At 39.4% G+C, this 12,512-nt stretch overlaps 1 protein-coding gene across 1 annotated transcript; it reads left to right on the plus strand.

The window, feature by feature from the left end:
• The first annotated feature begins 93 nt into the window (after positions 1-93).
• azin1b (antizyme inhibitor 1b) lies at positions 94-9,107 on the plus strand. Its single transcript, XM_084739913.1, has 11 exons — positions 94-285; positions 2,072-2,215; positions 3,032-3,230; positions 3,411-3,584; positions 3,824-3,996; positions 4,416-4,629; positions 4,752-4,826; positions 5,737-5,902; positions 6,164-6,273; positions 7,290-7,495; positions 7,601-9,107. The coding sequence occupies exons 3-11, from the start codon at positions 3,129-3,131 to the stop codon at positions 7,674-7,676; spliced, it is 1,296 nt and encodes a 431-aa protein (XP_084596039.1). The 5' UTR covers positions 94-285; positions 2,072-2,215; positions 3,032-3,128; the 3' UTR covers positions 7,677-9,107.
• The last annotated feature ends 3,405 nt before the right edge of the window (positions 9,108-12,512 follow it).

Here is a 12,512-nt window from a genome sequence, read left to right on the forward strand (position 1 = left end):
ATATTTGGTATGTTCTCAAAACTGGTGAAAGCTCATTGGTGGAAATGAACGCCAGGCCACGCCCACGGGCCGTTGATTACCTTTTCCACCTCCCCTGCTCGGCTTCAGTAGTTCTCCACCCATCGGCCGATAGAGAAGACGCTACTCAACTGACGCTCGGCGCTCATCTAAACATATGGCAAAAACAGCCGTCTTTCTTTCTTATATCGTTGTCCCCACTACTCTTTAAAAATTCCGCCGAAAAAGAGAAGACGATTTTCCAAAACATTCTGGCCGTTATCTCACGTAAGTACAGCGAAACACTTCGGTTGAGTTCCTTGGATTCAGCAGGCGGACGTAACATGGCGGGCTGCTCTTTCTGCCTTCTTGCCGCACATGACAGACCGATTCAATGAATTCACTGTTTCTGACACGTCTTTTTGTTGAATTTAAAGCTAATGCTGCATTATTAAGCTGTCGTAACACGTTAGCCTGGTCTTTACTCTTGTGTTGTGTTAATGTTGAGGTTTGTTTGGGGGGGTCATTAACAAAATACGGTGCTAACGTGAGCTTCTTCCTTCGACGTGCAGTCAGCGGCCAGCTCAACGTTAGCAGCTCGGCCGTTGCCAGGAATCTCTCAGCAGCGCGTTTCCTCGCAATGGCGTTTCCTATAGTGGTCAGTGCAGCTGCACTCTTATGTTTTAAATGTAACCGTTATATTTGTGTGATATAGTTAGGCGTTTGTGTTTTATTTTGGTGACGCATCGCAATAATAATATTCAATTTGTCAAGTTGTGACACTGCTTGCTCCCTCACTGTGTTGTATTTAGACAGTTATCGTATCCTGTGGAGGAAGGGTGATAGAAACGGGTGGATGAGATTAATATTTAGTCTGAAATTACATACTAATTACGTGAATATTGGGTTAAAAGATCAAGCTACGTAAATAGTCAGGAGAGTTGTTTAATGTATCGATTGTGTTGGTGAAATTTTGACCACTGTGACAACATGCAGAGAGAATAGTGGTAAACTTTGCAATAGTGGCATAAAAATCAAAGTGACTGACGCGTCTGGCCATTTACGCTGCATTTCATGTAATTTTGCCTGTGATAAAGATGTAATAATCACGATTTACATTAGATTAGGGGGAAAATGTCCAAATTGTATGATTGCAGCTTCTCAGATGTGATTATTTTTTGGTTATTTTACTTCTCTGTGACTGTAATCTGAATGTCTTTGGGTTGTGGACAAAACAAGACATTTGAAGACGTCATCTTGGGCTTTAGGAAACATTTTCAGCATTAAATGACATCTTATGGACCAAACTACTGTTGATTAATTGAGACAACAATTGACAGATTGATGAAAATAATAATAATGGATGAGATTGGGAGAAATTTAGGACAGGGGGGTTTGGGTGAGCATGTTATATCAGAGGGATAACATTAGACTTTAACTCTGATTACTTGCCATGCATATTATGTAGATCAGTTACAGATTCTGAGGATGATGCACAGGGTCCTCACCATGTTTACAAGATGGACAAATCATTACACACAGGTGACAGGTGTGGTACAGTCATTCTAAAGGTCTTTTCAGCAAATAAGATGGTCATTTAGCAGTAGAAGCTCACAAACAAATTTTTTAGATGTGGCGGCTGCACTCTGTCATCTGGTATAAAACGGTTTAAATGACAACAGTCCATTATTTATGATAACCTAATCCCTGAAATAGTAAAAACCTACTAATACTCTGACATATTTTGCAAAAAGCACCAAGACCGTTTTAATATATGACGGCAGGAATTTGGGCATACGGAGGTGATTTGATCTGAATATTTTTGCAGATTCATATGTTATTCATTAATATTATTTATTACGGTATGTTTAATATTTGGGACAAACAGGATAGGATTCCGGATTTCAGACAACAGCTTGTAATTAGGGACTGTCGTGAAATTTTCAGGACGTCTGGTCATCTTATGGACAAGCCTAGCAATACACACTGCATTTCATGTGATTTCGCTTGTGATAAACACATGTACATGTCTTTTCTGTGTTCATAAGTAATATTGTGTGTGTTTATCCCTCAGGGCTCCCCCGTATCTGCACAGGTGTATGAGCGCTACCCAGAGGGCCTAGGGGCGGCTCTTTACAGGGAGCACTTTGACTTCAACGCTGAGCCACCTTGGGATCCTAGCTGATAGCGGGACAGGTCCATCTCCTGACTTGTCCATGTGAGTGACTCACTGTCTCTTGTTGTATGTAGAAAGACGCATGCTCACTTGCACTCTAACACACACAGCTGTAGTAAAGTCCAGGATCATTGTGCTCAGGGTAGACTTTGGTGTACAAACCATGATGTAATTAAACATGTTTGGTTGAAAGGGGTTTTCTTAGGGTTGGTTATCAGTAGGATTTCATTGATACTGATACTGTTTGTTAATAATAATACCTACTGATACTCTCATTAATACTGCTCATCATAATTTGGAGCAAAAATTAAAGACATGACAAGATTTAACAGATATTTTATTATTACTATTTTACAGAAATAATAAGATAGTGAAGTCAGCCCACTTTTTGACCATTTTACTCCGTTTGCTGTTTATGTAATGCTACATAAATACTGATAGCAGTATTACATTGCTATCATTTCTGCATTACCTCTGTTATATATTTTGTTGAATTGTGTGCTTACATTATCCCAAATGTTTCAAACAATTGTCAAACCTGTCATTTATTCAAGATAGCAGTTCATTTTGTACTAGCCGCTATTTTATAAAACTTTTGGGAAAACACGGGATACATCAGTGAAGACGGAAGTCTGCAAGTGATTAAACATAATGTCAATAAAAATAAACTACATTACTTCATTTCTGAGTCATGTCACTCAGGTAGATTTCATCAGAAACGTTAACAGTGAAGATCCCGCGCTACTTCACCATGTTATAGAACTATGTCTTTTAATTTGCCTGGTTAAATTGCTGTAAAAAGCTCATTGCCATGTTATTAACAGTCTTTTGTTTGTTTGTTTTCTCCTTGTTTTCCAGTTTGTTGCATACCGGCAGGACCCCATTGGCTCAGTCGTGACCCCTTGACTTGCTTATCTATTCTTTATGATTGTCGGCTTAGCGGAATACGGTTGAGATGAAAGGACTCGCTGACAAACCCAGCTACATCATTGAACTCCTGGAGGGAGGAGTGACCATTGAAGATGTCATTGATGGACACATCTGTGAACAGGCTCTGGTCAGTTCAAGTTGCAGTGGAAGAAATTCCCCAAATGCTTCAAGCTTTCATCCAACTGTCATTAGCGGTTTTATCGTCTAGACTGTTAGGCTATAAGGCTAATAGGTCAGTTAGATGTGATTTTAGAGGTTTGACCAGTTGTTTTCTATATTCAGCTGTCATTTCATCTTGTGTTACCAGGTGGAGAAGAGTGCGTTTGTGGTGGGCGACCTTGGCGCCCTGATGCGGCAGCACGTATGCTGGCAGAGCGTAGTGCCAGAACTGCAGCCCTACTACCCAGTCAAGTGCAACAGCAGCCCTGCAGTCATCGAGGTGCTGGCCTCCTTGGGCCTGGGCTTTGTGTGTGCCAACAAGGTGAGCTTTAAACTTCAGAAAATCACATTCAGGCAGTTAATTATTAACTGTACAGTGCTTCATCCTCTTATAAAGGTGCACAACATTTTGGGGCAATCACATTACAAGCACTCAATTGATTGCTAGTCAGCTGTTGACTGTTATCCTTCAACTTATGCAACACACTTCATACCCTTTTGATTGTGGCGATGGAGCTTTTTGTGTTAATTTCTCTAAAATGTGTGTCCTCTGTCCCCCAGGCTGAAGTGAGCCTGGTCCTAGAGCATGGCGTGCCACCAGAAAACATCATTCTGTCAGGTGCTTGCAAGCAGTTGGCACACATCAAGCATGCTGCCAAGAACAATATTCAGCATCTTGTGTGCGAAAATGAGGCAGAGTTATCCAAGATTGCCCGCCTGCACCCTAATGCAAAGTAAGATCAAATTAATAAAAAAAAAATTCTGTAGCTGCTTTAACCTCTGTACACGACTGTAAAACTGAACATGGTACCAATGTAATCAGTGTCTTGATAGGGAAGTCTAAGCTTTCCTTAAAGTGATAGTTCACCCAAAAATGAAATTTCACTCAATATCTACTCACCCCTGTGCTGATGTGAGGATGGGTGAAGATCTCCAGTTCTCAAAACACTCCTGGAGCTTCAGCAGAAAACAGCGTTGCAGCCAAATCCAGTACAATTGAAGTGAATGATGACCAGTTTTAAAATGTAAAAAAAAAAAAAAAAATCACTTTTGGGTGACCTGTCGCTTTAATGCCAAACTTACTTAATCTTAGCGGTACGTTTCTTTAATGTTTCGATCTATGGCTGATGTTTTTGTCTTTAATCTTTTCTAGGTTGCTGCTGCAGTTGACCACCCAGGCCCATGCAGCTGAGACCAGCATGGCGTTTGGTTTCTCTCTGAAGAGTTGCCGGCACCTGCTGGAAGCAGCCAAGGAGCTGGGAGTCCAGGTGGTGGGGGTGACGTTCCACATCCCCACCTCCTGCCAGGACCTGCAAGAGGCCTACACCCATGCACTGTCAGACGCCCGCTGTGTGTTTGACATGGGGGTAAGGAAAATATCTCTTGTTATAAAATTTAGTAGATATAAGTGAACTCAAGTTATCTTCAGTGTCTTACTATTTATATCATTTTTCATTAAGTGTAACAACTGACTGTTGTTTCTGTTTAGGTGGATTTGGGCTTCAACATGAACATCCTGGACATTGGTGGTGGATTTACTGGCTCAGAGTTTCAGCTCAAAGAAGTAAGTGGTTAACACCTGTGATACTGTTGGGGATGCTTTATTTAGACTTGAGAGATTAAACTTGTCATCAATTTGCCCATGTTGACCTTGCTTTTAATTTTCATTGAAGTCATTGGGGTCTGTGTACATGTCCTGTAAAGACTTGATTCACAACATCTTACAGTCTTAGAATTTTATTTAGCAGATGCTTTTATCCAAAGTGATGTACATCTGAGAGCTGACACAACAAACAAACAAACAAAAACCCTAAATTAAGAACACTCAAGTGAAACTACAATACCTTCTTTAAAAAAGATAATGTAGTTGCATACTTCTTTAAAATGTTTTAAATATGTTTATGACTTAAAACGTGAATCATGAAGTTTGCATTACTTTTATGAAGCCGCATAAACTTCAGTCTGTCTTGAGGAAAATTTGTGTTCATTCCACTGTGAAAACCACAATACAAAACCAACATTGCCCCAATAGCCACCAATGCAAACTGTTTGTACTTACAAAACAGTGTGGATATGAAATAAATCTTAAATTACATTTCATAATGGTCGTAAAAAGCCTGAAATTAACTGGTTGAAACCTGCAGAAACCCTACAACTGAAATATATTCAGTCATTTCAGAGGCTGGAATTTTGAACTTTTCAAAAATTATTACTCAAATCAATTAATCAGTTAGCTAAACAGTTGTTCACATTAATGACATGATGTGTGATATAAGATACCATTACAAGTGCAGCTCTAGATGCTCTGCCATCTATTTGTAGCTCTAACATCACATCATTCGCCTCTCACCAACGGTGTGTGTAAAGTAATAGGTTTCAGATTTAAAGTAATTTTATGTTTCTTGTTCTTGCACTTTTTTTTTTTTCTGAAAACACTCTCTGAATGCATATCTGCTGTAACTTTGTGTGTGCAGGTTGAGTCTGCAGTCAGGCCACTGCTGGACGCGTACTTCAGCCCACTGTCTGGTGTGCAAGTGTTGGCCCAGCCAGGAAGCTTCTATGTGGCTTCAGCTTTCAGCCTGGCTGTCAGCGTGATTGGCAAAAAGGTGGTGACCCGCCACTGGGACAGCCTCGCTCAAGGTGAGTTACCTAATTCCCTCAGAGGTTCTCTTTGTCCTCTTTAGTCCAGTTAATACCTGTGTCTGCACCCTGACTGTGAATATGTGCTTAGAAAAGACAGATTGGCTTGTCTCATGTTTATTTTGTCAAGATCTTTTACACATGGCTGTTACATAATCATAACAAACCCATCAGAGGGCAGCCCCCACTCAGATTCCCCAGTTTGTAGATCATTCACCATGTTCTGTATATCTGACGTGGTCACCCACTGTATTTACACAGGTGAGAACAATGAAGATACCGAGTTCCTGTACTACATGAATGAGGGTGTTTATGGCCCATTCAACCGCAAGTTGCTGGGAAACTCCATCGCTGCCCCGTCAGTGCACAAGGTTAGTAGGCCTCCACCCAAGAGAGTCAACCCCATTCAGGTCTGAATGAAGCATCTGATAGCAGCTCTACTTGAGTAGGTAAAAGGGGTCATGCATTATGGGTATTTAAAGAAGCTGGATCAGAATTGCATAGTGAACCATAGTGTCCCATATGAAGACAATACATTGGTTCAAGATTTGTCATACAAAGGAGGTATTTAAACATACAGTGTTCTGTAGAAGTGTGATCTTCCCTCAAGGTTTGTAGTGAGTCAGTGATCAACAATAAGCCATTTGCTTTCAAGTGTGGATAATGATGCATTTCCTCGTCTATGCTCTGTTTACCTCACAATCATAAAATAACTGAGTGACAGGAACTACCCACCATTAAGTAAACTTGGAACTGTAGTTAACTAATACTGTGACAACTGACAGTCAGGGAAGGATGAACAAAGATGGCTGTTGTGGTGAGTGGAGGAAAAAAAGAAGGAAAAATTGAAAATAGGGGGAAAAAACATGTTTTATATCTTTTTAATTGTTAGTGAGTATTCTAATGACCTGACTTTGATTGGCAGATTTCATGATGATATTAATGAATAAGAGATTAACATACTTTTTTGCCAGGATGGACATGAAATAGGTCTTAAACTGTGTTCATAATGGTCTTAAATGTATAATCTGCAACATGCTCCTCAAAAAACTGTCATTACTTATGACCCAGTAGAAGTGTGTGATGGTGTCTGCAGTGACCCTGCCCTCTGCCTGTGTTTCCTAATTTTTCCTCATTGTTTCACTGTGCTCAGGACGTTTCACCAACCCAAAACATGGGTATTTGATGTCATGATGCATTTATGAACAGCTTGGACAAATCCCACTGTCTTTACCTTTTTAAAAAGGTCTCAAAAAGTCTAATATTTAACTTGATGAAACCTGCAGAAACTCTGATTAACTGTGACAGAAGGTCTTGTTCAGAAGAAGAGCAATCAGCATGATTTCTGATTGTTGCCCGTTTTGATGACACTGTTTCCTCTCTGCAGCATGTGCTGTGTGCTGAGGAGGCAGTGTATCCCAGCAGCCTGTGGGGCCCGACGCTGGACCAGCTGGACCGTGTGGTGGAGCGCTGCCTGCTGCCTGAGCTCAGCGTGGGAGACTGGCTCCTCTTCTCAAACATGGGAGCGTGTGGCCTGGAGGAGTTCAGCTCCTCCCAACTGCCCATCTACTACACCGTCTCCACCTCTGACTGGTGAGTTATCATTCCTTGGTGTGAACAGCTCATTAGCACGTGAGGTCTGCCACTAATACAGATGTCATAACACCTGACCTGACTGTCTCTTGGTGTTGCCTACAGGTACGAAATGCAGGAGGCCGGCGTGGTGCTGGACAGTGCCATGAAGAACTTCTCCATGGTCCAGTACAGTGTGTAACTACCCTCTGCCCCTGTCCCATATTTTATTGCACAGATCCTCCTTAGCCTCTGCTTTCACCATGTGAGAGGAGGGGTCAGCAGGGTATTTGGGACAAGGGGATAAATGTGGTCAACATTCCAGCCACCTTGGAAAATGCAGTGTCCTATTATTTCTCCCAGGAATTTGACTTTTTTACCTCTTGAAATTGTAAAAAATTGGTTGTTTAATACCTCAGTTGTCTAAAATTTGATCTGGAAGATCTTCAATTTTAGCTCCTCCCTCCAATGGACTCCAAAAATCTGTCAGCTAAAAGAACTCCAGCCCAAGCTCAAATGACATTATGCAACAAAATGGACGACTCTTTGGAGATGGGACCGCCTCAACATGTTTTGGGTGGTTTATTTACTAAATCAAATCCAGTTTACAAAATGTACAATTGATTTAAATCATGTTCTCTATTGATTACCTGTTGACAGTCGTGTAAATTCTGTGTCTGTTCAACATCAATACATTTTGTCTGTAGATGATTTTTTTGAAGTGTTTAAAAGAATCAATGCCTCATGTGGATTCTGTACTTCAGACCCCTCACTTTGCATAGTTTAAATGAAATTATGACAATGATGTAACCTCTTTCTTTATTGCAGCTCACCTCAATGCATTTTTATTTATTGGATTCAGATATTTACTGGGGCATATTCAAAGCTCCATCTTTAAGTGTGTTTTTGCCCAGGTATTATACTGTGGCCCATCTAACAGTGTTTTTCCTGATAAGATATTGATGTGTTTTTTAACACTACATGGGTTTAAGTGTGCTGTGATCGCCATTTGTGACCTCAATGGTTTCCCTTTACTCGGAAAAGGCATGATATTACACCCTAATGCACTCCCTGCCTCTCATAGGAAGAGGATAATCTGGTTTCAAAAATGCACAAAATCTTTTGTAGGTTAAAGAAATACTGTGACATTCAGCAACACAGCCCCAATTTTTCAGATCTTCATATTAGTGTCTCATCCAGGGATTGGTCCTTGTTCTGCCGGGATCTGAAAAACCAGCAAAGGAACTATTTCTGTAGAGTGCTTAAACATAAATGATCTGTATGTGAACGTCTGTATCTCTCAAGTGAAAGACATGCTAGTTGTACACAAATCTCTCTGAGGCAGTGCAAATGACTTAACAACATACCGGACTTTTCCTCATGTCTCTTTTAAAGTTGTGAGGGACATGACACAGTCTCATGTACAGCTAAATGTCTCCTGTCTGATAATATTAAAGAAGATCTGACTTAACTGCAGTTTTTAAAGAATCCTGCCCTCGTGTGTTACAAATGACTAATGTATTAATTACTTGCTTGTCTAAGGCACTAATGGACCATAGCCTGTTTTTGACTGTAAATTGTGCTTGTTAAAGTAATGAAAGTGATTAATTTAATACATTTCTGACTGAAATCATCCATCTTGTGTATGTGTCATCTTTGAAACCGTTTCAGTTCCTACATGTGTGTGCACTGGTTGTATGGAGGTTAGAAGTCAGTCTAATTCAGAACTAGGCCTAAAGTCTTTTTGCAAAGAGGAATGTGATCCTGTTCTGCTTTAACCAGTAGAAGTAGTAAATGTTATAGGCAAATATTTACAGGATTTCTGATTTTAGGACTTAAAATATCTTGAATTGTCTTAAATGTGACTTTTAAAAGTTTTAAAAGTTAGATTTTTTTTTTTTTTCAGTCTCTTAATTGTTTTTGGGGCAAAAACTTGAACTGATCACGCTCTAACAACAACAAAATTAAACCAACATTGAAATAATAACCATTAAAATTAAGTGCGTACACTTGTTGCCACTATGAATCTGAAATAGGTCTTAAATTGCATTCATAATGGTCTTAAAAAGGTCTAAGAAGTCTTAAATTCAACTTATTGAAATCTGTAGAAATCGTTTGTAACCATTACTACAACCCTGATTACAAAAAAGTTGGGTTGCTGTGTAAAAAGGAGATAAAAACAGAAATCAATAATTTTCAACAATGTATATTAAGTTAAATACTGTACTATAAAGACATAATATTTAATGTTCAAACTGAAACTTTTGTTTTTTTGTAAATATTTTATCATCTTTCATTTTGTTTTTAAGTTTAACAGAACATCCAAACTTTTTTGCAAACAGGGTTTTACTTCAACATCACATCATCGTTAAGATTAGGTGATGCTATTTCTGTATAACATTTATCCAGAGACCACTGCATTATTTTATGAAAAAACTGCACAGAAATAAATTAAACGAAATGTATATATTGATAGTTCACTTCACACTGGCTGATGATTTTGTTAAACCAGGGAGGTATTCTGTTTCAACTTTAATCAATTTAGTTCTTATGGCATTTCTTTGACTGGTTTTTATGTTCTCTTCCTCTCAGTAGTATACTGGTAGAGCATTTTAATGTGTTTTCATGACAGTATCTCTTAAATGTATATTAAAATATTGCAGAGTACTGCAGCATCATCTTCAGCCAGAAAAGAGATCATTTAATCAGTGAAATCAGCTGCTGCTTTGTTCTGTTGTTAATAAAACCTGGTGTGCTCATGGGTTTTGATGACAAGCACAATATATACTAAACACTTCAGTTAGTCTAGTTAAAAGAGCTCTGCATCTACAGAGTATTCTCTCCACCCTACATTACAGTATCTATTCATTAATTGAAAAAAAAAAAAAAATGAGTTGAGAATTCAGATCAGGTTGCTTGCTGGCTGGAGTAAACGGGAAAATTTTGGTAGTTTCCATCACTGTTTGGAAATTACCGTGCGTGTCCTGGTGTGTCCCTGAAGAAAACACTCATCTCTCACCTGCTTGTGTACTCTAAGTAGCTCCCAATAAGATCTTTGCCTGATTGTTTGCTCACTGAGCCTCAGCATCATTAGGATAATCAAGGAAAGATAGATGTGTACGTGTCTTATGCGAAGCCATTGATTTTCCTCTGGAGAAATCTGCTGCAAACTGAATTACAGCCACTGAAACATGTCCTTGTTTTATTAGAGAGGACACCGATTGAAGGAAAGCATTGCTCCAAGAGGAGACGTGCAGAAGCTCCAATTAAGTGTCTCATGTTTAAGTGTTTATCAGACGTCAACTATGTTATTTGGATTCAAAATATGACTACTGGATCAGATGAGGTCTTCAGTTGCCACTCACTGTATGTCAGCATGGCCAGAAAGGGTGTTAGAGTGTTAGAATAAATGATCATGGTGCATTTGATAGTGGTGGCGATGATGATGATGATGATAATAACATAGCAGAGAACTTATTGGTCTGTCAGGAACAAAGCACACACTTCTATATACACACACAAATAGACTGTGCAGTTACAAGGTTACAACAGAGGAGACAGATGTGAAATGACATGATTGAGGAGCTGCTCTCTTGATTCACACAGGCCGTTCGGTGTGACTGAGCGAGCATGAATGAACTGTGAGTGCTTGATTCTGATTGGTGGCTCGCTGATTGCCTCAACTGTAAGGATTCCCTTTCCATTCTTCATGTACATGTAGAGTTTAGAGATGATGTCATGTAATTCAGTTGTCCTTGAGCAGTCTTATCTTTGGGATGTGAATGCTGACAAATGCTACAGTACAACCATCATGACTGCTGTCACTTTATTCTGTCTTTTATGTTGTTTCTATCTATTTGCCCAGAAAATTGTATTCGCCTTGCCTGACCAGAGGGCACAATAGTGGATGTGATCTTTGGTCAAATTTTAAAATAGGTAATTAAATCATTCTAACACCAAACTGCAGCAGTTTTAAATTAAGATTTGACAGATGAAAAATGGCAGGTGTCACATGTGTGGGAACTGTAATGTCCAATCATAGCATATTATTGGTGTGGATTAACATCTGGGCTTAAGGTACTGTGTAATAGCTAATCAAAAGATAGAGTAGCCAAAAGTGGTATAGCAGGCTGTACACAAAAAAATAAGTCACAACGAAGAAGTCACAGACTGGAGTTAACATCACATTGTCACTTTGAATTGTCGATTTATCTCCAAACACACTGACCTTCCTTCGTAAAGGTTACGTAGTGGGCCGTAATTTGGGCAAACTTGGGTTTTGCACAGCTTGTGCGAGCGTGAACATGTTTGCAATTTAGTGCGTGAAGAGGCCAAATATAAATTTGTTAATCTGAAAAAGATTCAACAAGTAGGGATCACTAAGCAAAGAAATCTAAAATTGAGTATGCAGTGGAAGCTAGCGATTTTGGGTTTTCTTTTTGTAATCGTTAAGTTCCAACACTTTATACTATGCTAGCTAAAAGATATCTATCTAACCTATCAGTTTCACGCCCCCATATATCAAAATGGCAGTCGATTTAATTGCTAAAAAGAGTGGCCATTTTGTTTTGTTTTTGGAATCGTTAAATACATTAAAAACTTCCTAACTCCTCATGCTATGCTAGCTAAAACACTTCTAACCAACCAATTTCACTCCCTCTTCTGTTAAAATGGTGGCTCGATTTAATTGGCTAAAAAAGTAGCATGATATGACGTCACAAGTCAAGCCCCGCCCATTTAGCTCATTTTCTCGACAGCCCATTGGTTAGCCTTAGTCATGTGCCACGTGACTGCCAGTGGGGGTCGAAGAAGCCACGCCCCCCGACCTAGCTATCTGTTGTAGAACCCAAAATTCCAATTAACAAGTCAGTTATTACATGAAATCCACAAACATAAAAATAAAACTGATCACCCTGACACTCTGGAACAATGGTTATCAGTCTGACTGAAAGAAAAAAAAGTTTTTTAGGTTTTAGGCTAGGATGCCTCCCATTGGTCAGTTTGTGCTGTATGCAAATGAGGAAAGCTACGTCAGATC

Source organism: Lutjanus erythropterus, chromosome 16, assembly GCF_056507025.1.
Source record: "Lutjanus erythropterus isolate fLutEry1 chromosome 16, fLutEry1.hap2, whole genome shotgun sequence".
Lineage (NCBI taxonomy): Eukaryota > Metazoa > Chordata > Actinopteri > Lutjaniformes > Lutjanidae > Lutjanus > Lutjanus erythropterus.

Coding starts and splice junctions, on each gene's coding strand:
- azin1b (XM_084739913.1), top strand. CDS start 3,129: ATGAAAGGACTCGCTGACAAACCCAGCTACATCATTGAACTCCTGGAG. Junction 4,630..4,751: donor GCTGTGTGTTTGACATGGGG/GTAAGGAAAATA, acceptor GTTTCTGTTTAG/GTGGATTTGGGCTTCAACAT. Junction 7,496..7,600: donor ACCGTCTCCACCTCTGACTG/GTGAGTTATCAT, acceptor TGTTGCCTACAG/GTACGAAATGCAGGAGGCCG.